A 25,722-nucleotide genomic window follows, 5' to 3' on the forward strand; every position below is an offset into this window, starting at 1 on the left:
CTGTATTTCTGATGTTCCAAAAGCGCTTCCTGCTGGCAGAGAATCAGTGTGCATTTTCAATAATCCCGTCTGCAGTTTTTGTTCAGATCGACTTAAATTAATATCATAATTTATACTTCCGACTCATCTCTTTTCTTAAAAAAAAGTGCTAAAATTGTGAGCTTTATTATTTTATAATTTATTTTGTTTTTGTGAAAACTGTAAATACAAATGCTATTTTGTGGTCTACAGCATGAAAGAAAGCCATTATAACATGTACATAAAAATATGTAGAAACATTGGACACAACTGTGGGGCACCATTGCGCAGCAGCAAGCATCACAACAAAAAAGGAACCTCAAGGCTGATCTAGGTAAATGTGTGCAAATATATATACGGCCCGATTCCTATATTTTGTCAGGGGCCCCCAAATCACTAAATCCACCCCTGCAAGTAAAAAAGTTAATTTCGACCCCTGCACCATGCGACCACACAGCTTCTTGATGTGACAGTTCCATTTGAGGGGCTGAGGTTTGTTTGACCAGCTGCCAAGCAACATTTAACACGCCACACTGAGCATGACAACATTAAACTGAATAAACTGTAACATTAGATAATTACAAAAGTTCACCACAGTATTACAAATTCTTATAATGCCCTTGAAAAGTATTGTGCCAATACCATGGTGTAATAATGGTAATACAATGGTATTTTGATATATAATATGGTAACGTTACTAGTCCACTTATGGTTCTCCTAAGGTCTAAAGAGCCAAGTATTGGTATACGTCTAAGGAACCATTAGTATGGTTCCTTTCCAAAAACAAGACGGTCCATTTTGTTACTGTAATCTAAATATAACTTACTTTTCAAAGCTGAAGTCTGTGCGCTTTGTTCTTCGAGAAATGTGAACCTAGGTCTGGTATTGGTCTTATATTCTGCTCGTTTGTGAGAGGAGGGTCCGTTAAAACGGTTAACCCGCTCAGTTTCCCGGCTAACTGTCAACACTCGCTTCTCTCTCACATAGGCGCTTTCACCTGTGCAGGTGAAACTGTGCTGAATACGTTGAGAGTAGTTTAAGATATTATAAACTAACGGTTAGTTGTTATAAACGGAGTACAACCTCCCTCACAGACATAAAATCCTAGAGCGAGGTAACTGACGGAGACTTAAGAGGCGCGTGAAGCTTTTTTGGTCCGTCACCATGGTAACGTAACCTCTGGTACGAGCCATGGAAATCTACGTTAGCTCCCCGCGAAAACAAACAAACCCCGGCACAATCAACATAGCCAAATATCTCAAGTCTGGTTAATATATTTATAATAAAGAAAATAATTTAGAAGCTAAATCTCACATTAGCTCAATAGTCTGTTATTCTATTTTTACATACGGGCTTGGTGTTCCTAAACTTGTCCACCTGACACAAAGGCATCTAACCGGTGCATCACTCTCTCACATAGTACGAGCAATTTCTTCCACCTTCGAGCGTTCCAGATTTAAAATGGTGTCAATAATAATAAAATTAGAGCAACACTTTCATAATTTAGTGGTAATTCACTCCGGGATACGAAATAGGTTGATATTTGTTGAAATAACTTTGAATGTCTTTAGTGAGGGAGCTAGCAAGCTAACAGAAGTTGAGGAGAGAAACAACTGCACGAGCACAGCCAGCAAGCTGTTTTACCGAACAACCAGGAAACTTACCTTGAACGTTGAGACGATCTATTACTGGAACATGAAAATAATTCCCATATGAAGTTTATTAAAATCCCAGATAAAGTGTCAATGCGTAGTGTACTTTCCACTCGGAGTAACCGCCTCTCTAGTCGCGGCCATCTTTTTTACCCCATATCCTCCAACAAACAGGCGGATGGACACCGCTCTCATTTTCATTAAACCGTCATTTAATGTAAATTTCTTTCTATTTATTACATATTTTGACATTAAAAACTGTACGTTTCTATTTTAAGATGATACCCTTTTTAAAAAGCTAAGCTATCTTACAAGCTGAGGCCATACATGAGTGGCACTATTTTACGTCTCGGAAGCATTTGGAACAGTTGGAGAAGTTGTGCGCAATGTCTTAAAAGTACAGAATGCAGAGAAATGTGACTGATGGAATGATGGTGATGAGTGAATCCCAGTAAAAAGAAATGATAAACAAGGAAAAATATTTATTACAAATATTAAATAAATATCTTTTTTAAATTAAATATGCCTGGTTTGACGGATTAAATGTCAAAGAAACGTTCCGCCGGTTTCGCAGACAAGGCTTAAACCTAGTCCCAGACTAAAATGTAAATCTGAGCTGTGCCAACTGAAAGAAACTTGCACTGACTGATCTTAAAATATATCAGTACCTTTGTTTTGGCTCAAGATGCACACCAGTAATGCTTTTTCTAAGGCACGTTTATGAAAAATTACTTAAATGTCCTAATTGAACTATGGCCTAATCCTGGTTTAGTCTAAACCCTGTCTGTGAAACCAGGCCGTTATATTATGTCATGAAAATGTACACATAGGTCCCTGGGAGACCATTTCAAGGGCGAAAACCCCAGTATAATTGCAAGGTTAAAAATGTTAGCATAACAATAGTTCATACGTTGAGAAGTGCATGGACAACCTGTTTTGAAATAGGCTAAGACATATAAGGTCTTCCTCTTCATGTCATAATTTTACAGGTCCTGGGAGATTTATTGATGAGTAACTTGGTCTTCGTGCCCTTTATCATAAGCACTCTTGTTATGCTAATGAATCTACATATTAGACAATACATACCATATTGAAACTGCATTCACAAAAAAGTGACAAAACAGTACATGTATGGCATTTGCTGTTTTGTAGCACAGTGTCAATAAAATCACTAAGTGAAGGAGCTTACTATCGGGCTATGGTTTGGTTTAGGATGAATTGCTTGTAATTATGTGTAATTTACTGTTAGTAGTAAGTATAGTACTATTTGGCAACCCAGACCTTCACCAGTGTGAATGATATCCTTTTTGAAAAGGTATCTGTATAGATTTTTATTGTTAGACATATTTTTACTGAAACAGCTGAGCTTTGGGTAGTTTGCACAACCACTCAATATACAGCAAAATATTATATTGATCCATAGCAGGCTGTTGATATCATGCAGTAAGAAGAATATCTGCATTTTCTCAGTGCAATTCAATAAGCAAATACTTTGAGCTAATGCAGTCTGTGAGGAATGGCCATATGGATATTGACACATGCACACATATGCACACGCATGCATGTGCTCTCTCTAACATGCATGCACATGCCCTATATAATCTGTCATTCCTGCTCTCTCAAGCTCTTTACACGCACCGGAAGAAATACGTAAGCTCTATAGTGTGAAAGTTACTATGTGATTAGTAATAACAGGGGGGGGGGATAACCCCAAAATCCCAAATAAATGTTTATACTTGAAGTTAGTTTTGCAATTGTCATATTGTAAAAAAAAATGTGGACATGAATTACAAAAATATAGAAAAAGCTAAATGAAATAATGTCTTCAACTCTTACACACAAGGAGACTTGCACTTTTAGACTTGCTAAAATTATAATATAAATAATATAAAGACTATTTATTATATAATATATAAAATATATTTTTGTTTGTAATCAGTATTCCACTCCTCCAAACGAACATACAACACTTCGCATTTCCAATTATGTCCATTAGATGTCACTCTTGTATGATTTGTCGTTCCATTTACAGTGAACATTTTTAACATTTTAAGGCGTCAGAGTACAGTAGCCCCTCACTGCAGAACACAAGATCCTGGGGGCGTGGTTGGATCCACATCTAGGGGGTGGAGACTGGTAGGTTTACGGATGGAGATGGGTGGGTTTAGGGATCAGGGGGTGGAGACGGGTAGGTTTAGGTATATGTAAGGTGGGAGGAGTTGGATCTGGATCTTGTGTTCTGCAGTGAGGACCATCTCTCAGAGTAGGCTGAAGTGATAGTCCACTCCAAATGAAGTCTGTCATCATTTACTCATCCTCATGTTGCTTTAAACCTGTGTGACTGTCTTTCTTCTCTGGAACACAAAAGAAGATATTTTTTTAAAATGTTGTTTTGGTTCCCATTGGCTTACAACAACCACAACAGAAGTATGAAAAAAATGAAAACATTCTATTTATTTATTAAGGGGGTTGTGGAATAAAGAACAATTATAATAATTCTATATAAAAATTAAATAGGAAGTATAACCCCCCATGCTATCTTGGTCAAACTGTAAGATAAAACCGAGTGGAAGGCTAAATTCATAATATACAAACATCTTTTTGTCATAATTCGACTTACATTTTCTCTGTGTATATCTGAAGTACCTATTTACACAAATTCTAAACTTAAACTTGTGTTTATTTTAAATAAAAATGTGTGTTTGCATTAAAATAAACAATACAAAATAGGATAAACATCCAGAAATGTAATGCATTAATTAAAAAAATTTAATAAAATAAAGCAAAGAAGGGCACTGCGGTTGAGACACATTCACACCTAAAGCATTCTGGATGTGAGGGCCACTGGATACAGTTTAGGAGAGAAGTAAATACATTCCACAACAGAGATCTGGATCTACAGTATATGCACTCCATTTAAACGGTGAGGTTGAGATTTAAGCTTCTTTCCTGAAATGTCTTTTTTCTTTTCTGTATAAATGCTCTAAAAATTCAATCCAAGCAAATAGAGGACTTCCGTTTTCCATCTTTTTTTGCAAATACCATATAGTGTTCTTGTGAGCATACAAAGAAAAGGACAGCTTTACATCTTTTACTTACTATGCACAGACCATTTTAATTAAAAAAAGGATAACAGAGCACAAGTAACAGAAAATGGCAGTCCGAGGAAGAGATACTCTATGTACAAGCCCTGAGGTATGTTCCCTCCTCAGAGAAAATTCTGTGTATGTTTGAGATTAAAGGAAAAAAAAAAGTGAGAGAGAGACAGACATTAAAGAACGAACAAGCGTGTAACTGAACAAGGCAATTCCTTGATCTAGAAGTGCAACTGTGCATCACTGTCTTTAAACTGTAGAGGGAACATTTATGAACTTTACAAACTGTACAAGTCCTATTATAGGAATAAAATGGTCAAAAGGTCCACAGGTGCCTCTGAGTGAGTGTGGTCAGAGTTCAGAGGTTATCTGGGTGATATTGGGGTTGTGGAGAAGGAGGCAGGGTTTTGGGGCGAGTGGAAGGGGGAGGAGGGGGAGAGACGTAGAGGGCTGCAAAGGTCCCCATTGTGTAGTTTCCACAGCAACTCCTCGTTCTCCATAGATAGCCGTTTGTTGACCTTTGACTCTTTCTGTAGGGTCTGCTGAAGCATGGCCTGCTCTGTGGAGAGCTGTCTACAGTCAAACAGGAAAAAAAAAAAGATTTGAAATCTTCTGCTTTGATCATTTAATACACTAATATTAGAAACAAACTGCTGTGCTGGATCCCAGAAGAACTCAAAGGAGCAGATGACAAATTAAACTCGACTTACTTTGAAAGTGCAGCATGTTTGTCCATCCTAGCCTTGTAGTCCTCGTTCTCCTGCTGGACTTTCTTTAAACACTCTTCTAGTTTCAAATTATCGTCAATCTGTGAACAATGATAAAAAACGTTAATGTATAATTTATTAATCAAAAACACATCATACCAGTGGTAAACCCAAAGTTGAGTTAAAAATTTAAATTTTTGTCTTTCTAGATTTCTCTATGTTAGAGAGTTTAAATATGGCAAGTTACAACAGGACTACAGTACTAGCCTTAAAGGGATAGTTCACACAAAAATGAAACATTTCTTTATTATGCAGAACACACAGAAGAAAAGATATTTTAAATTTCTCGGCGTTTTGTGCAAACAATGAAAGTCATTTGGGCCCAATGTCATTTTGAACTTAAATGAAATTCATTTTATAGACAAAAACATTCTTCAAAATTCTTTTTTTTTGCATTTCACAGTCAAAAGAAAAGGGTTTGGGTTAGTTTAAAGGGGTCATATGATGTTGCTAAAAAGAACATTATTTTGTGTATTTGGTGTAATGAAATGTTTTTATGCGGTTTAAGGTTAAAAAAACACATTATTTTCCACATACTGTACATTATTGTTTCTCCCTTTATGCCCCGCCTTTCATTTATATAGTGTCATAAATTATGTAATGGCAAAAAAAAAGGAAGCTATTTGACATGAAGGCAGTTGACCTGGCAAAGGCTAATTATAGATACAGTGACACAGGCAAATCTAACCAGAATGTCATGGGCTCACAATGCCATGAAGAGGCTACTGGGGCATCTAAGGCATATTTATGCATTATATCTGTGCATATTCTCACCAGTTTGTCCATCTGCATGAGTTTCTTGTCTTGCTGGTGTATCTGGTAGGTCTTTATTTCCAGCACGGCTCTGAGACTCTCCAGCTCCTGTTCCAAATACAGCGTGTGGGCGTCCTTCTGCACACAGAGAAACAGGTGCTCAGTTTGAATTTCACGCCATCTGGGACTACAATACTACACGGAGCATCTCTACGGGTCATAGGCTTAGTATGTAACTAGCTTTACATGGTCAAGATGGTTAATCAGACGTCCCACTTCGCAGAAGAACTACGCAAATGTAAACATTTCTGATGGACTGTATTAGAAAGCAGTTCCTGGTGTCAGTGTTGTTATTTTTAACTAAAATTAAAACTATTAAACGTCATTTTTGTTCATTTAAATAAAGCTGAATTCAAATAAAATATAAATAATAGATGAAAAACTTGAACAAAAAATAGAAATGCCTTGGAAACTACGGGAAATAAAATAAACTGAAGTATTAAAATTACTAAAATTAAAATGAACTTAAGCCAAGTAGAAAAAAACTAACAAAATTACTTAAATTAAAAATGAAAACCAAAAATATGAAAATAAAAGCCAAGTCAAAATATTAATAATTATAATAGTATATTACCAGTAGTTTTGGGCTTGGACTTGTCATACAAAATATATAAATAAAATGAGTAAAAAAAAGGATTTAGATTCAATAACACCAACTGTTAACCAGCCCTGTGGTTATACTGAGAATAATACATATCATTGCAAAAGTCTTGCAAATTTTACCTGACTTTTGTCTGCCAGAGCTCTCCTCCGTTTCTCCTCTTCTCTGATTCTTTCTTTCAAAGCCTCGTTTTCTTCTGTCAAAGTCTGAATTTTCTCCTGTAACAGTGATTAAATAACCAATTACCAAACATTTTCAATTTGCAAATTAAGTAAATAACTGAATGCTATACATTTTGAAGTTAAAAAGTGAGTTAATTCATATTTAAGTTAGACGGTGATGCATACATTGAGCGTGGCTTCAGACTCTTTGAGTGTTTTATCAAATTCTTGCATGTCCTGTTCATGAATCCTGCTGAGCTCTGGAAAAGGAAAAAAACTAAAATTGATCTTCCTCGTCTGACAGAAAGATTAGATCAAATTCAAAATATAGTGCATTAGATGAAAGGATAAACAATAGGCCTTTTGATGACTGCAGTGAAATTACCTGCAAGTGACGCCTCATGTTCCTGTTTCAGTGTTGCTATCTGCTGAGTGTGTGCCACTTCCTGTTGGTTCCTCAGTGCTTCTTGTTTGTTCCTCACATCCTCCACCTGTAAGTGGAAACCATACTCATCATCATAACAATAAAAACACTAAACATGTACTTTTTTTTTTTTGCTTAAGTTGCACTGGTTGGTATTGCAGAGCATTATGTAAAAATATGTTTTCAGTAACTAAGTAAAATGCCATTTATTTAGTCATTCATGATTAATTTAAACAGACAAACATTAAAAAATCACACGTTCAGAAAATGTGCTCACAATAAACCAGACATAGTATTGCGTGATTAGAGCTGTGTGATTTGAATTGGTTAACATGATTACATTACACTTGTGATTTCTTTGTGATGTAAGCAGAGGCAAGTCCAGGTAAGATCCTACCTGCTGCTGCATGAGAGCCCTGCATTTATCCGCCTCCCTTTGATAGGCCTCGTGGGTCTTGTCCCATTCTGCGGAGTAGAAGTCCTTCAGTCTTTCCTCCAGCTGCTGTAGTTCTTTCTGATGCTGCTCCTGTAGTTTCTGAAACAATGCCTCCAAAGATAAACGCACCTCTTCCTTCTCTCTCTCCAACTGCTCACAACACGAGACAGAGTTACCTGGGAATTAAGCGATAGAGAGGAGCATGTTAGGAAGAAGATGACTCTTGATCTTGTGGAACTCTCAAGACGACATAAACTTGGCTTTGTCTTAGTGCTTGGTCTGGATCTACATCTTGGTTCCAACTACTCTATGTATCTAACATGCTATGCCTGCTTGCTGGAATAAATGATGCCTTCTATCTTGCAGTTCACTACAATACTTTTTGGATAGGTCTTGGTCTTGAGGAGTGTGGTATTGGTCTGGGTCTAAAAAAAAAAAGAGTCTGATCTGGACACAAACTTGAATCTGATCTTGATAGAATCTTGAACAGATTCTCAAAACCATCAGTACATAATAGATTCTATTATATTGCTAGATTGTGACTACAATACTACAATTTTAATTTTTTGAATCTAGAATGTTATGGTGGTTTAGACAATACAATATAGAATGCACCACTTGGTCAATTTTCTAAAGAGTCAGTAAAATCCAGAAGAGAACCTACAATGTACTTCTCTAAAGAGCCAGTAGAATCTAACACAATCTAGAATGTACCAGTGGCTCAATTCACTAAAGAGAATAAAAACTAGAATATAACCCAGAATGTAAATTTAAACAACAGTACATTTACAAACTAAACTAAAATAACTGAAACAGTTAACTGAAATAAAGCTGAAATAAAAAAACTAAAAAAAACTAAATGTTCTAGAGACAATTCTAGAAAAATAGAAACGCAGCCTTGGCAACTAACTGAAATAAAAAAAGTTTAAGTTAAGTACTAAAATGACTAAAAATAAAATAAAGTTAAAAAGAAATATAAAAAAAACTCAAAAATAAAACAGAACATAACAAAAAAACTAAATGAAAGATCCTTAATGAAAATATAAACATAAAAGCTATATTCAATATATTAATAAATAAATTAATCAATTCTCTAATAGCATATAAATAATACTGATTTAAACCAAATATACATTTAGAAAGAATGCATAGCTGATTCAATTCTAAATGGTCAGTATAATCTAGAACACGATGGTTTAATTCCATAAAGGATCACTATAATCTAGAATGGAATTAATTTAATTAGCTATTTAATTCAGAAAAATCGAGATTTGAATCTAGAACATACTGGAGTAAGAATTCTATTCTAAAGAATTGAACCAACAGTACACTTAAGTTCTGCAGAGTACAGATAGGATTCTTCTGACATGGAGTCTAGCATGCTTGTGTTAGGAGCATATGTTTTTGATACCTCAGGACAACTATTTCATTGAGTTCTGTGAGGTAAAGGGCAGTGAACTTTAGAGGCAGACTGTCATTTGGCCAGCTGCACCTTCAGACTTGCATACAGAAGCCAGCGTGAGTGAAACATTCCTCATACGCCACACACATCCTTCACACTTGTCCCGAAGCCAAAGGCCATGACAGTGCGTGAGGCCAGACTAATTAAACATAACAAGCTGCACATCTTTTTCATTCTACAGCATTAGAAATGTGTGTGTCCAGGCTTGCCAAGAATGCGTGTGTATTTGTGTTCAAGGTACAAACGCATCGAGGAGTCATATTTTGTTGCTAACGCATACAAATAAACATAACAACTCCAAACGCAATGAAAGGCTGTCAAATGTCTACAGGGAATAATAAAACAGGTAGAGTGTGATTGCTGTGTGGTTGATATCATCGGTTTCCCAATTCCCAAACAATGAGCTGTACAGTTTCATCAATACGATGCTCATCAGAACAGAGCATTCAACAGGATAAAACAGGATCAGCCTCACTCTGGAATGTAGGGAATAACATCATCCAAGAGGGACCGGCAAATCACGGCAAGGCAATAAAGCTTAAAACACTTGTTAAATGGTGTTAATAACACAGACAAAGAAAAAATACATAGATTACTAGAGCATTTTCTAAAGAAAATTTGAGTATCACTTTTTGCTACAATGCCAAAATGTTGCTAAATGTTTTAGTGCATTAAAAATTTGTTGCTAAGGTCCCCCTCTCAAGTTTCTGTGATATTCTGGTGCCTAAATACAGCTTGGATAAATTATCTATGAGAGAAAAAAAAAAAACTCTGCAATTCCAAGTAGGTGTGACCCCGAAACTAGACATTCACACAGACCTATTTTATCATAATTGTGCCCTTGAGCAAGACCGTTATCCCAAGGTTTCTCACAGAACCTTTCCCTACAATTAGTGTTTTTCAAGTCACTCTGAATAAAAGCACCTGTTAAATGACAGCTATCTAACCAAGATGAAAGCTCACGGTCTGTGAGCCATGAGAAGGGACATAATAACCAAGCCACTGTGTATGACTAGACATGTGTTGCTTACCCAATTGCTCTCGCAGTTTGTTGATTTGGATGGAAAATTCTTCCCTCTGTTTGATTGCCGCCTCACGCTGTATCAAATGACAGAAGAAACAAAACCAAAAATCAGTCAACATGATTCAAACAAATAAAAAAAATAAAAAAAATAAAAGTAAAAGGATAGCTGGCAATAAAATGTCTAACAAAGATTTTTAGGGTAAAAGAATATATAGTATTAGATTAAAATGACAATACACAATTTTTGTATAATACTACGGAGACCTGCACATGGCATGCAGGAAAAAAATAGTAGGCTAAATCGTGTGCGCAATTTACTATTTCGTTCCCTCGATTTATAAATTGGGCACACGATTTACTAATTCGTTCCCTCGATTTGCTAAATTTGCTAAAATTAATATAAATCGAGAGAACGAATTAGTAAATTGTGCGCACGATTTAGCAAATCGAGGGAACGAATGATCAAATCGATGGAACGAAATAGTAATCGTGTGCACGTTTTAGTACATCGAGAGAACAAATTAGTAAATTGTGCGCACGATTTAGCAAATCGAGGGAACGAAATAGTAATCGTGTGCACATTTTAGTACATCGAGGGAACGAATTAGTAAATCGTGCGCACGATTTATTTATTTTTTCTTGCATGTCATGTGCAGGGCTCCGTATAATACAAATATTTAATACAAAAAGTAACACACGATTTATAAATCGAGAGAACGAATTAGTAAATTGTGCGCACGATTTAGCAAATCGAGGAAACGAATGATCAAATCGAGGGAACGAAATAGTAATCGTGTGCACGTTTTAGTACATCGAGTGAACGAATTAGTAAATCGTGCGCACGATTTATTTATTTTTTCTTGCATGTCATGTGCAGGGCTCCGTATAATACAAATGTTTAATACAAAAAGTAATGTGTCATTTTAAATATTTTTAGAAGTATAGCTTGTCACAATGCAATGGTTCTTAAAATGTTTTCAGGTGGCAGATAAATTCATCTGGAAAACAAAAATGAAGGACTACAAACCAGTGTTTTTAACTAAAACTAAACAAAAATTTGGTTTTAATTGAAATCTTTCTGAAATAAATAAAATAAAATATAAATATTAGATTTATATAGACAACTTAAACAGAACAGTTGAAATAAAATTAAGTTGAAGTTGAAGCACTAAAATGACTAAAAAATAAAGATAAGAAATGATAAATTTTAAAAGAACTAATAAAAAAACACAATAAAATTACTCAAACTTAAATTAACATTTAAACATAAAAATAAAAGCCATCTTAAAATAATGATAAATACTATAATAGTATATAATTATATATGATGATAAAATAATCACTGCTGGGGGAGCCAATAATACAAAACAAATACTCTCAATTTTGCAAATTCTAATTTAATTGAAATTAGATACTACTCAGTCAATGAGCTTAAATGAGCCGACTGTTTGTTAAACACATCGTATTAAACAAGTTTTAATCACAAATTACTGTGAACATACTTAGTAAATTCATGTTATGAATTGATTAATCAGTTATTTAATTTAATGTTGTTACTTCTTTGTCTATTAAAATTATTTATTTAATCAGCCAACCACCTGGAATCTGGTCATGGACCATCAATGGTGCACAGCTTGAGAACAACTGAACTGCAGGACACTGCCGGTCATTCATTAGAATTTCCCAAAAACCTTGTAAAAGCTCCAGATATGCTTTAATTCAACCTCAAACATACTTTAAAGAGCCAACACATCACATCTGATTGTAACTATGGATAAAACCAGGGTGCGAACTACGGGGGAGCTAGGGGGAGCTCGGCTCCCCTTAATAAGACATGGGCTCCCCTGAAAACGGGATTTGTGAAACACTCTACAGTTCCCAAGTTTTTGCAATGATATCATGTATTACGTGTGACTCTCAGCTAGACACTGTCAGTATTGGCAGAATGGGTTGTTTTTGTTGGATAAGAACCATCTCAATCAGTTTCTTGTCAGCAGGCATGATCAAGGGTCAGTGTGAGACTGTTGTTCCAGGAAAGACGTATGTGTGTGTCTGTGATTAAGCAGCGCGTTACAGTAACCTCTACATAGCCAAAGATCACACGGCCTGGGAGAGATTACTATGTTCTATAATAAAGACTGTCAGAGAGTGCTGAACACGTGATAGACAAACTTAACAGAACAGGCTGACACACAAATCTCATGTCCATATTGAAGTCATACTCCCTGGTATGAAAAAGTAAACACATGATTGTGCACTACAGTTTTGAATGCACAAACTGGAGTTTGAACCATAAAAAAAGAACAAACAAAATACATTACTCCAATCCTAATCACATATGTACAGCACATGATGATACACGACTGCCATCACAAACCACAATGAATCACCTAACAAGCTTAACAATGGTTTGGTTGAAGAACAGGAAGTTAACAATCCAAAAATGCCTACACATTCAAAAAGGAGTTACTGAGAAAGAGTAAATCTGCCAATAACAGTAGTTGCAAAATGACCATTCAAAATGAAGAGGAACTAAACTGCACCTTTTGATTCTTCTTGGAGCCAGGAAGCTTTTTCAAGTCAGGTTTGCTCCCGGAGGAGCCCATCTTCTCCTCAAACTCCCACTCCCTCTCTCTCCTCTCCCCTACCAGTCACACAACCCAACAATCTTCAGCTACTTTTCTCCTTCTCTACTCTAAAAACTGGTCTGTCAGCATCAGTCTCCAGGCATGCTGCATTAGAAACTATTCCCTCCCTATCACAGACCTGCCCCCGTATTCCTCCTAAGAGAGAGGGAACGGAAACTCAGATAAGAGAAAATGGAAAGATGAATGTTGAAAGAGTGAGTAGGTGGAAAAGTCAGTTCTGTGGTTATGAAGAAAACATTTTTTGGTTTTCATGGGCAAACAATTTGATTGGTGCTTACTGATACTGAGACCAAAGTAATAGATGCATCACATTTTGCCAGGGTACATGGAAAGAAGAAAGTTCAAAAGGTGATATCAGAGTTACATAACATGACCGTTCTGTAAATGAGATTGTTTTTTTTTTTTTTTTTTTTTTTTTTTTAATTGCAGTAAACAACAATGTAAATGAGATTGTGCTCGGTGTATTGGTGTTTAAATAATATTATGGTCAACATGGGAACCGTTACATGGCAGAAAACCACAGGTCTGCAATGCTGTTCAGTATAAAGGGGGAAGGAAAATACATGAAGGATCAGGACAAACGAGTAAACAGAAAAGAAAAAAAATATGATTAAATTAAAAAGTTAAAAAGTAATTTTACTCAAATGCAAATGCAATAGTTTTGATGGCAGTTCAAACAAATGCGAATAACCAATTTCCATGGGCTTGAATGCATTTGATGTTTTCAGGTATGATTTTACAAAACAAGTTTTTCTTGAAATACAAATCTATGGTGGACACTTCAAGGGTGATATTTTTCATAAAAACAGCCTCAAATATGACATGTAACTATATTCTATGAAATACGGTAAAGTGCAAAGTGGTAGGTGGGTACTGAGAAACACTGCTCTACTGTCATCAGCCAAACAGCTGTGAGGTGGGAAAATAAACCACACCCCTTCTCCAAATCCCGCCCCCTGGGCCTCAGTAGCAGCTGGTGCATTCCTCACAGCAACATCCCACCTCCTCTGTGCTCACTATCAATCACAGTGGGTGACACAAGGGCTAAAACGGTCAACTTTCCCCAAAGTAAAGTTTCTCTTTTTTCATGAGTGGGAAGAAAGTGAAAGTTTTGTGTGTCCTAGAAAGTATGTGACTGTATATGGGGTTTCTGGAGGAGAAGTGCAAAATCTGTTAAGTATCCTAGGTGTTTTTTAAGCTGTTTGGATAAGAAGAATTGACGTGGGAAGGCTAGCTATTACTGAGAGATAAGGAGATAAGGTAACAAATTTGCATTATATATAGGACACTGAGGAATGCATGGAATGAGATGAGATGGTTAAAATGGAAAAAGTGATGACAAAGTATTAGAGAAAGAAAGAAAAAGAGAAAGAAAGAAAGAAAGAATAATAGTGTTTACCTACAGCTGGGTTCAGGCAGATTAGAGTATGTTTAAAGTCAACATAAAATCAAAATTCACCGTATTCACTTTCCTAATACACATTCCTAGGCTTGTGCATGATTTATGGGTGCACATTATTTCAGAGAAAAATTGTTTGTTGTCACAATCTTTCAACAAAATGTAAAGCGTTTCTCCACCTCTGAAACGCCTTTTTTGGCTGCCGTTACTAGGCCTTCTTATTTTTCAGCTTTCTCCAATCTGCAGTCCATTCTGGTGCACTTTTCATGATCCAAACAATTCTAGAAGGAGAAACTTGGATGAAAAATTCAGATTCAGATTTTCTTGTTGAATATCTAATATCTTAATCCAGTTCCATTCGAGTGGATGTTACATATATTCTTGCTCACTTTTGCCGCTCCGGCCTCAATTTCAACATTCAAAATTGAGAAATATTCCTTCCAGTCATGCAGGTAATAAAAGAGAGCTCACGAATTCAGTTGATCACACATCATGTGTAGTATATGATTCAATACAGCATTTTACGTCTAGATGATTTTACTGTCAGTGGTTCTGCCTCGGGGCCCATGAGGGCGGGATTACGCTCATACCTACTCTGTCAGAGAAACCAAAATGCAAAACGGTAGGGTGTTACTAAACACCCCAATCAAACAAAGAGTAGACTCCACGTTCACACTTCTCTTTTAAGTTTACCACAGAAGTTACAGAGTGATCAAAGCTGAAATTACACATTTGGGTGTATTTAAGACTAACTAATGCAGACTGAATCTGTAGCTTAGTGGTGTATGTCTTTAAAAAAAGTCTACACAATCATCTGAGAAACTCCCTACCAAGATTTAAGCATTAAAAAGGCATTCAGTCAGTCATGAGCCATGTGACAAGGACATGTCAATGTTGTTGATTCATTATTACGTTTTACTGGTTAGGCAAGCTTAATACCTGATGCTTAACATTTAAAAAAAACAACTGAATTACTTGTTTGTTGTACTTTCAGTTTTAGTAATAATTTTCTGAGACATCCTAAGAGAATAATTCTGTTCTTTTCAACTCTAGGACTATCCTGCTATTATTTCTGGTAGTACGGAGTGTTTACCTCATGGTTATTTGGATTATTCAGATCAGTGAGAACCCTTAAATACGTAGTTACACCTAGTGATTGACAGCTCCTTTAGATCTGCAAATATTTGCAGACCGAAAGAAGGCGAATAGAGCTTAGCACTCTGACAAATCTGTATCCAGGATACAGCCAATCACAAAATAAAGGGCTTTTACAGACACTCCCTCCCAGGTATTTGATCATGCCAGGCCCTATACTAAGAGACCCCAAAGAGACTGTCAGTTTCCTCTTCTTCCTGTGTGGCTTGCATTGTGCCGGTTGGAGTCGCTTTCAAAGCTGTGCTGAAGCCTCATTTAATTTCTAGAAATATGGCTGGAGGTAAGAAGCAAATTAAAGGAGGAAGATCAATGCAGAAGTGCAACATTGAACTAAAGAGGCCCACTAGCATGTGGGTCTGATGGCGATGAGCTTGAATGAATAGAGGAACTTGTGGTTTGGTGGGTTGCAAACAGATCACATGCACAGCTCAGGTCAAGCTTGGCTTATTGACTAACATAAATCATGCATGAGATCTAGAGTGAATGTAAGCGGACATTCGCCTGGATCCCTCTTAGTTCCAACACACCTGGAAATGCTGGTTCATGGTACCACCATATAAAGCGTTTCCTACTTCTCTGTTTTGTAGACAAAACAGGCAGGCACATGTCCTGACAAGTCCTTGTAGTATGCTTGATTATCCATAATTACATTTCAGATGTTTATAATTGCATCTGACCCAGTTACATTTTGAAAGGATGAAATAATAATTTGATATCTGCAATTATAATTGGACTAATAGGAAAGATGAACAAAGATATCTTGATTGAAGATAATTTGAACAGTTAAACATTATCATCTAAGTCATGTAATCATGTTACACTACAATGGAAAAATTTGAGGTCTGTGAGATTTGTTTTCTTTCTAAAAGAAATTAATACTTTTATTCAGCAACGATGCATTAAATTGATCAAATGTGACAGTAAAGACATTAAAAATGTCAAAAAGATTTCAAATAAATGCTGTTTTTGTTAACTTTCTATTAATCAAAGAATCCTGGAAAACAAACCATCACTCATCACAGCTTCCACAAAAATATTAAGCAGAGCAACTGATTTTTTAGGACCAAATTAGCATATTAGAATGATTTCAGAAGCATCATGTGGCACTGAAGACTGGAGTAATGATGCTGAAAATTCAGCTTTGCATCACAGGAATAAATTACATTTTACAATATATGCAAATAGAAAACAGCTATTTTAAGTTGCAATAATATTTCACAATATTACTGTTTTTACTGTATTTTTAGAGACTGTATAAGAGACTTAAAAAAAAAATTCTTACCAAACCCAAACTTTTGAATGGTAGTGCATCTTAATTTGATTCATTACACATACTGAAATTTAATCTAGCCAAAATGTAGCTATCCAAAAAAATGTGGCAAGTGATCTTGATCAAGGTAAATCTAAGTTCAATGGAAAGCGCATTTATGTTTTTGATATCTGTAAAAGAAGGTTAATTCCAGATATCTATATCTCAATTACACATAGTCAAAAGTTAACTAACAAAAATGTATTTTAGGTATCTTTACTGATGATGAAATAAAATATATTTATTTTCAATTATAACTAGCCAAATCTCAACATAACACATCACAATTTAAGCGCAGACATCTGGAATTCAATTTCATATACCTTGTTCAGACTGTCAGCCCAAATCCGATTTTTGTACAAATACGATTGAAATCCGATCATATTTAGATAGTCTGAACGGCAATGAACTACATGAAATCCGATTTGTGTGAATCCGTTTCGAGCTACATTCGTATGTGGTTTGGAATCCTATTCAAATCGCATTCCTGGAAATCCGTTTCAGTCTGACCGGTCAGATCGGATTTAGCCTAGCTTTTTCACGTTTTCACACCACGTAAAACGTAAAAACGTTAGACGTTTTTGTAGAAAACATAATGAAAGTCTTTGCAGAATCAAGCTTGTGTTGTTGCGAACTGCAAGGCAAGTGGAAAAAGACAATATACTGCTAGTATACGCACCTCTTTGAGTTTTGAAACCAGCGGAGACGGCAGCACAGAATAAAGCCGCACATTCCAGCTTCCTGCGTTTCTGCCGCTGCCTCATAAGACGAAATCCATAATAATAATAATCCAGCGCGACGGCAACATGTTGTCATGTCGTAAAACAACATCTGTATTGCAAACTGTATTGCTGTTATTGTTTAGTGTTGGCATAACAACGCAACGGCATTGCCATAGAAACCAATGCACATTCCGTAAAACGAAAGAGCGCGTACGGACACACAAATCGGATATGAACAGTTGCGATACACAGTGTGGACAGTCAGTCGTCTAGATCGGATTCCATCCGGGTATGCACAAAATCGGATTTAGGCTGACAGTCTGAACGAGGCTATAGAGCCACAATAGAATTCTAGATATTTTTAATTGTAAAGTTTCCGTATAACTTAATGAGAAAGATAATCAGTCCTACTAAAGAAAATTCTTAAATGATCATAAATTAGCGCTTTATCTCACACAGTCTCATATAAAACACCACTTTGGGTAGCTCTCTGTCAGAGACCACTCTGCTAAAAGATCAATAATGTGCTGAATAGCAATATAATCCCACCACTACAAGAAAGTAAAGCAGAAAACGAATGAGGAGAAAACCTGCACAAAGAAATATGTACACAGAAATAAAGAGAAAATATTAAACAGTAAAACTCTCCAACCTCGCTGAAGATGTGCTGCACAACCAGGGCGAGAGCCTCCAGGCGGCGATTGCCGTTAGCGATGAGTTTACGGAGGTGCAGGATGCATTGACCCTTCTTCTCATTTTGAAGACGAAGATCTCTCTCTTCCCCTTCCTCCGTCGCTCCTCCTTGACTAGCTGGGCTGTGCTGCTGTGTCCGTCCAGCTGTGGCCCCTGCAGCTTTGGGCCCTTTGGAGCTCTTGTCCACTGTAAAAGAGCGCGTGTTCAGTGTGGTCATTATGTTCAGCATGATTTCACAGTCCAGAATCACATATTCTCCTCAGTTCAACCAGTAAGCAAAAAACTGCATTCACTCATCATAAGAAAGAAATAAACATGACTAATAGGAAAGCGCTGCAACAAAAGCTTTAATTCAGTCACACAAACAACATACGCCCTCTCTTGTAATAAGTCCTAGTGCATGCTGGGATTGAATCTTAATGATAATGCACTAAGGTCCAAAGAGCACATTAAGAGTGCATTAGAAAGAGAGAGAGAGAGAGAGAAAGAGAGATTGTGTGTGTGTGTGTGTATTGAGAGTGCATTTTGGTCTCATCTTCTACTGGCTAACTGAAGTCAAAGCAAGGTTTCCCATCCCATAATCTTACACAGAAGCGTATATATGTATATGATTGCAAGCTGTTCCACAATTATTAATCACTTTTTAACTTTTTCAGTTTACTTAAATAGCCCAAATAAATTAATACAGTTTATATTAAAATATACCATGTAGTCTCCAAATATATGACGTCATAAAATGTATAATAATTATACAAGAATTATAAAAATAATGTGACGCTGTCATTGCTTCACATGTAAATTCCACATATATAATCTCTCTTATGTCTTAATTAGATATTTAAAGCATAAACATGAGGATAAAGACAGATAAAGGCTGGATATATCTGTCCATAATTTTGGTATTCAGTTGGCTTCTCTCAAACTTCCAGGACTGTGTATGACATTTAACTAGAACTGTAATTTAGATGGTAATTTAGTCCTTGTTTGAATGCAATCTGTATTACTTAGCGACCTTAAAATATCCCACACACAAATCTGCCAAGTAACCACAACAGACACGAAAGCAGGAAAAGTTGAAGAGTACAAATTGAATATTAGCTATTGCTGAGAACTCCCATTCCCTAGTGGACTGCTTTGACAGCTGGCCTTAAAGGAACAGTTCACCCAAAAAATGAAAATTGCTTCATCACTATAGGGGTGTGGATTTTAAGGTAGACAGAAAATACATTTGATTCACGATTCAAGAAAAAACAGGGTTCAAAAGTTGTCACTGGGTACACCTTTGTACCTAAAATTTACATATCAGTATCTAAAAGGTACATATGAGTACCTTTGAAAGGGAACCACCCAAGTGACAGCTTTTGTCCATTTTTTCTGATTTGATTCAGGAAAGATTTTTGTACATTCAGAATTATTTGATTTAATCAGATTACCAATAATAGTAGTGTTTATATATTTTAAAATATTGAATGATATTTTACAGAAATACAATTGATCAGATTTTTAGCATTTTAAATCGATTCTTGACCACCAAAACAAATGATTGACGATTCAAAAATCCATGTTTCAAGATCAGTGTGGCTTCAGAATACTGAATACTGAATGTAGCTGAATACATCTGTAAGATTTGTGAGAAATGATGACAGAATTCTAATTTTTGGGTGAGCTATCCCTTTAAAACACCTTCCATGAATCAGATAGTCTCTCTGATGCCCCCTGCTGGCACATATTATTCAGACTGTAGTTGACCCTCAGATTCTGCTTTTACAGTCACATAGTTTCTTATAGCTTTCTTGGAAATGAAGTTACACAAAACAAATCATCTACAAATCATGTATCACTCTTAATGAAAGGAGACTGTTTTGAGGTGAAGTGTCAATATAGCAATATAGCATCAAGCGCCTGTAGAAATCACACACACACACACACACACACACCATTTATATTAGTCTTTAATCTCTTCTGCTATGTGCATCAAAGAATAAGCACACTCATAGGCATCATGTGGATTAAATAAAAATGTATAGTCTTTCTTTATTCCGACTATTAATTGCATCCAATTAAATAAATAGAAATATGTAATCCTATTTTTGATAAATGCACAATCATTAAAATGCTCGTCGGTCAGATATTTCCTATCTTTCTTTTTTACACCTAATACAAAACCATATTCTTTCTAAACCTGGAAGTCCAAACCCAAATGCACAAGTGATGTATAATGCAAAGATCACATGACGAATGTCCCTGTTACATTATTTAAACGCAGGCTTGAAATAGAGAGATTGCTGCAGTCTTTTTTCGGCCTTCATTTTCAAAGTGATGTGAGGGATTATGTGCTTTGAGGTAAAATGTAATGTCCTTAAATAACTGTAGCTCAGTGTTAAAACAGTGCCCTTGCCTGTGGTCACATGACCACATCTGCCCCCACAGGACTGTCAACTGCTCAGCTCTGATCATATCACTGCTGACCTCAGATACTTCGCTACTATGGATATCATTGTGGCACGGGGATACATTTTGTCCTCAATATCCTTATAAAACTGTACAGTGGTAGTATTGAGGCACTAAATGAAAGTTTTGATAAATACCATGATACTGAATCATTACCACATTTATATGGCATGGTATTTACATGGTCCTCTAGAACAGTGTTTCCCAACCGGGGTGCCGCGGCACCCTGGGGGGCCGTCTGTCGAGAGCAGGGGTGCCGTGTAGAATTCCTTTTTTTAATATTTTTAAATTGCTAAAATGTTCAAAAACGCATCTATTATATAATATCCATTTCTGATGTCGCCGAATACCATGAAATTACCATGGAACATACAATTGAAATGGCATATATATTAAATCATTTGAGTTTTTAAATATTTTATTTTTGACAATTTCTTGTACCTTTTAAAGTTAACAAAAATATATGTCTGAAAAACATTTAAGCAATCCTCTTTGCATTACACTGCAAGATTAAACATCACACACACACACACTCATACAACCAGCAAGCCACAAGCCTCCACAAAGAAAAAAAAAAGCCTTCCACTCTTTCACATAATTACTGGAAGGCAGATGAGGAAATTATGCACCCGTTCTGAAGGAAAGCCTGAATAAATGTTTCAGCGTTCTGCTTAATGAAAAGCCGTGCCACACATTCGAAAGGAGACCAAACACATTCAAATACATAGCATCACAGCCCATCTTCTCAATCAAAATGTGACATAGTTGCATCTAGGAAGAGGAAACTCTACGGTGGCCGAGAAGTGCAAAGCAAATCACAATTCTGAAAACAAAATAACAAATTACAAACGCAAATACAAGTCTAAAAAACAAAATAACAATTCAGAAAGCACAACAACAATTCAGAAAACATTATAACAAGTCAGAAAACACAATGACAAATTCGAAAACAAAATAACAAGTCAGAAAACACAACGACAAATCCGAAAACAAATTAACAAGTCAGAAAACACAACGACAAATCCGAAAACAAATTAACAAGTCAGAAAACACAACGACAAATCCGAAAACAAATTAACAAGTCAGAAAACACAACGACAAATCAGACAAACAGGAAGAGGTAGGTATAGTTTGAGACAGCGCCATTGGTTTGGGATTACTCACCGCTGATTGGACGAGACATCTGTCAATCAACGTATACAGGGAAGAACCAGCCGAAGAACAGCAGAGTCGTGGTAGAAAGTTTGGAGATGGTATTAAAGTAGCTCAGTTTAAATGTATTGTATGAATTGCCCTTACTCTGGAATAAAAAATACGGGGTGTCTATTTACATTTAGTTAAAAGTGGCTGTAAAACATCAGCTCCAGTGGCGCAGATGGATAAGCGTGTGTCATTGGCTTTTTGACGCGATCGACCCGGGTTCGATCCCGTCTTTTGCCAACTTTTTTTTCCTCCCTTTTCAAATATATTATCATATATTTGAAAAGTATATGATATAATATATCAATATATTATAACTCTAAAATCAGAGCATTTGGTCTGATTAGAGAGGCTGTGTTCTCAGATAAAGAGTAATCTGAACAAATATCTCGTGCAGTGTGTACAGGAGTGTTTGGTATGTACAAACTGTTCTCTCTGCTGATGCTCTCACAGACTCACACGCTCACTCAGACCGGCTGTTCAGGTCACATATATCAGGTCTGTTGATAACAGCACCACATGATCCAGCATGCTAGTTTCTATGGAGACAGCTATGGGCAGATGCTGCACTCTGAATGTATGTGTTCAAGAATATTCTGGAATTTTCCACTGTGTCTTCCATTAGATGCGGGTGAAGATTGTGACTGCCATACCTATACCACTGGTGTGGAAGAGAGATAAATATTTGGGAACATAACCAGGTCACATTTCACAAAAATAAAATGGAAAAAAGGAAAAAATAATATACATACGTGTGTGTTATGTTATTTTTTTAGAAAGAAAATTAAACCCATTATTAAGATTTTTTTTTTGCATTGTAAAATTATTTGAATGACACTTTTTTTAATATGATATTTAATACTTTTATTAATCATCATGTGTGTGTGTGTGTATATATATATATATATATATATATATGTTTTGTTATTTTGTATCTATCTATCTATCTGTATATATATATATATATATATATATATATATTCATATTTCTTTCAATAAATTTTTTTCAAAATTGTAAGAACACTGGAGGTAATGTACTGACAGACTTGAGCTGACAAAGCAACAGTTACAAAAAAAAACTATCTGAGAGATAATCAACACATGATGAATGAAAAAAATATTGATTAGGTCAGTAAGAGAAGACAGACCTCATCAAGAAAACTATGAACTACACTTTGAGAAATTGCTACATTAATCTCCATGACTGAAATTCTCCAACAGATTCACAGAAAGAGAGAGACAGAAAGAAAGAGAAACAGACAGACAGGGAGAGAGCACCCTTAGAGTAACCATAACCTACATTTTCATTTGACAGAAAGAAGGAGGGCGGTGGAGAATTTCAGTTGGGGAGAGGTGAAATTCAGTTATTAAACCCTAAAATGCGTACCCAAAAACACAGAAACACACATCCTACCATCCTAGCCTTTACCGTCTTGATACACACACACACACACACACACACACACACACTATTACATAAATCTCTGCTTTATTTACTCCCAGAAAAAAAATCAATATAAAAAATCAATATATCAATACAGTATATGGTTCCACTCGTTTATGCAAACACTTAATAAATATGCTGTTTACGTATTACTATAAGGATGCAGGCATAGCACAGATAAACATATTAAAAACACAGCAAACAGTTTCTATTTATGGCACTGCACATGGTGCCCTCTGGCACAGGCATCACTCACTAAAGATCACGCAACCGGCCTTTCACTACATTACACACACACGCAAACCCACAAACACACACGGTTCTTTGTAAGCATCTTCTGTAAAAAGAACCAATAGTGAAGGGCTGCCACACACTCCTCAAAGCACGGATGGAACAACGGTAACTATGGAGAGACGGGTGTCAAAAGGAGAAAAATGGGAGGGGGAAGGGGCGTATGGTGAGAGAGAGATGAAGGGAGAGATTGAGAGATGGAGGAAGGGAGAGGAGAGGTTTCCCAACCTGCATGGAACACCACCGTGGTCTTCTTGCATCTCGGCAGTAGCTGGAGATTGCGGAATAGTCCCTTAGCCGTGAGCTTCACGTGGAAGTTTGATAGGGAAAGTCTCGGAGACCATAACATGACTTTCAACGTCCAAATGGGGGAGAGTAAATCCTCCACAAAATATAGGGGGGGAAAAATCAAGAAATTTCCGTAAAATAAAAAATAAAAAATAAAAATAAAATGTTCACTATATAAAAATCTCTGATCTCTTGTCACATTCCAATGCTAAAGTCTTCTTAGGGTGAGAGGGAAAATTCCAAATATGAAGTAGGGAAAAATATAAGCGAAAAATAAGAAAACAAAACTGGAAAAAATATCAGTGTTGCTATTTTTAAGTCTCCAAATCTCTCAAAAAATGCAAAAAATACTGATGCTGCCACAGAATGTGTAGCTCTTGTGGGAACGGCCACTCTGTTCAGCAGTATCCTCTTGGATGCTGAACCAGCCAGTGTCTCATATATTCTCCTCCTCCTCTCTCTCTCTTGCAAATGTGCACACGCTAATCCTTTATGTGTGTTGCACATGCACACACACACACACACACACACAAAGCCAAGCTCTCTGCAGCTTGACACACACTCGTGCACTCAGAAGGGGGGCGGGATGGAGGGAGAGAGGCAATGTAAGAGGGAAGGGGAGGGAGTTTGCACAGAGTGTGGAGTAGGCAGTTTATGAGTAACGTCGTTCTCTCACTCCCACTCTCTTGGCTACAGTACGGGTATGATTGTGGTATGAGGATGGAAGATGCTGCATTTGAAGATTATAGCTTGTGATTTACAATTACACTGCAAAAAATGAATTTCTTAATCAGTATTTTTGTTTTGAATAATACATCTAAACTTCATTGAAACAAAATACATTCATCTGAGCAAAATTGTGTAAAAAAATAGAATTAATTTGAATTAAATGTACACCCCCCCTCATTTTAAGTGATTTAAATGTAACAATTTGGTGAGGATTTTGCTTAAAACAAGAAAAACACCAATAAGGTAAGAAAAAAAAAATGTAATTCAAGATATATTCTCTGAAAAAAATCTTACTGTATAATTTCTGGAAAATCTTTTTTAAAGGATGCTTAGATGACTTTAACAGAATTTCACCAAACAATGAAAGCTAATGGAGTCCAATGTTGGCTCCCAACGACTTTCATTATATGGGCATAAAGAAAATTTCAAAATCTATGTTCCACAGTAGAAATAAAGTCATACAGTCTGCAATGGCACGTGGGTGAGAAAATGATGACAGCATTTTCATCTGTTGGTGAAGTATTCCTTTAACTAATTAATTTTATTGAATACTTAAACAATGAAATACTACATTCTCTCAGAATTCTTTTGTCATTTTTCATATTTCATAGACTTAAAGCCCTTATTAGTCCTAATCTTGCCTTATGTCATTATCTTCCTTTTTATTCTTCTTCTTTCCCTCTTTTCCAGGTGCCTTCTCTCAGACATCTATTTAACATTTATGTATCTTCCAAGCAGCAGGCTTCCTGAATGGATGCCTTTGTTGGATAAAGAAATAGACAGAGAGAGAGAGAGAGAGAGAGAGAGAGAGAGAGAGAGAGAGAGTAACAAGCGCCTCGGAATACTGATGAGTGACATTGTTGAATAGAGAGACGTCAAGCAGCACATGAACGGCTGTGTCCTGACACTATTGTGCTTCCTTATTCACCACTAAAGGCCA

The 25,722-nt window shown here is 36.2% G+C and overlaps 2 protein-coding genes across 6 annotated transcripts in view; both read right to left on the reverse strand.

Annotated features, from left to right (window-relative positions):
- LOC107721421 (pericentriolar material 1 protein-like) overlaps positions 1-1,817 on the reverse strand; it is a 55,857-nt gene extending 54,040 nt beyond the window's left edge. For all 5 annotated transcript variants that reach the window (XM_016529427.1, XM_016529425.1, XM_016529426.1 and 2 more), the window contains exon 1: positions 1,683-1,817. The gene's annotated coding sequence lies outside the window, so the exon portion shown is untranslated. The remainder of the gene's footprint in view (positions 1-1,682) is intronic.
- Positions 1,818-4,142: 2,325 nt separating this feature from the next.
- Positions 4,143-25,722, reverse strand: part of LOC107721423 (microtubule-associated tumor suppressor 1 homolog) — a 73,026-nt gene continuing 51,446 nt past the window's right edge. Inside the window, exons 7-15 of the mRNA XM_016529429.1 lie at positions 18,339-18,565; positions 10,461-10,527; positions 7,929-8,143; positions 7,493-7,598; positions 7,294-7,367; positions 7,069-7,164; positions 6,307-6,423; positions 5,476-5,573; positions 4,143-5,338 (exon numbers count right to left, since the gene is read on the reverse strand). Of these exons, the coding sequence (XP_016384915.1) occupies positions 5,131-5,338; positions 5,476-5,573; positions 6,307-6,423; positions 7,069-7,164; positions 7,294-7,367; positions 7,493-7,598; positions 7,929-8,143; positions 10,461-10,527; positions 18,339-18,565 (1,208 nt within the window). The 3' untranslated portion in view covers positions 4,143-5,130. The remainder of the gene's footprint in view (positions 5,339-5,475; positions 5,574-6,306; positions 6,424-7,068; positions 7,165-7,293; positions 7,368-7,492; positions 7,599-7,928; positions 8,144-10,460; positions 10,528-18,338; positions 18,566-25,722) is intronic.

This window comes from Sinocyclocheilus rhinocerous, unplaced genomic scaffold (genome assembly GCF_001515625.1).
Source record: "Sinocyclocheilus rhinocerous isolate Xijiao unplaced genomic scaffold, SAMN03320098_v1.1 scaffold1833, whole genome shotgun sequence".
Taxonomy (NCBI): domain Eukaryota; kingdom Metazoa; phylum Chordata; class Actinopteri; order Cypriniformes; family Cyprinidae; genus Sinocyclocheilus; species Sinocyclocheilus rhinocerous.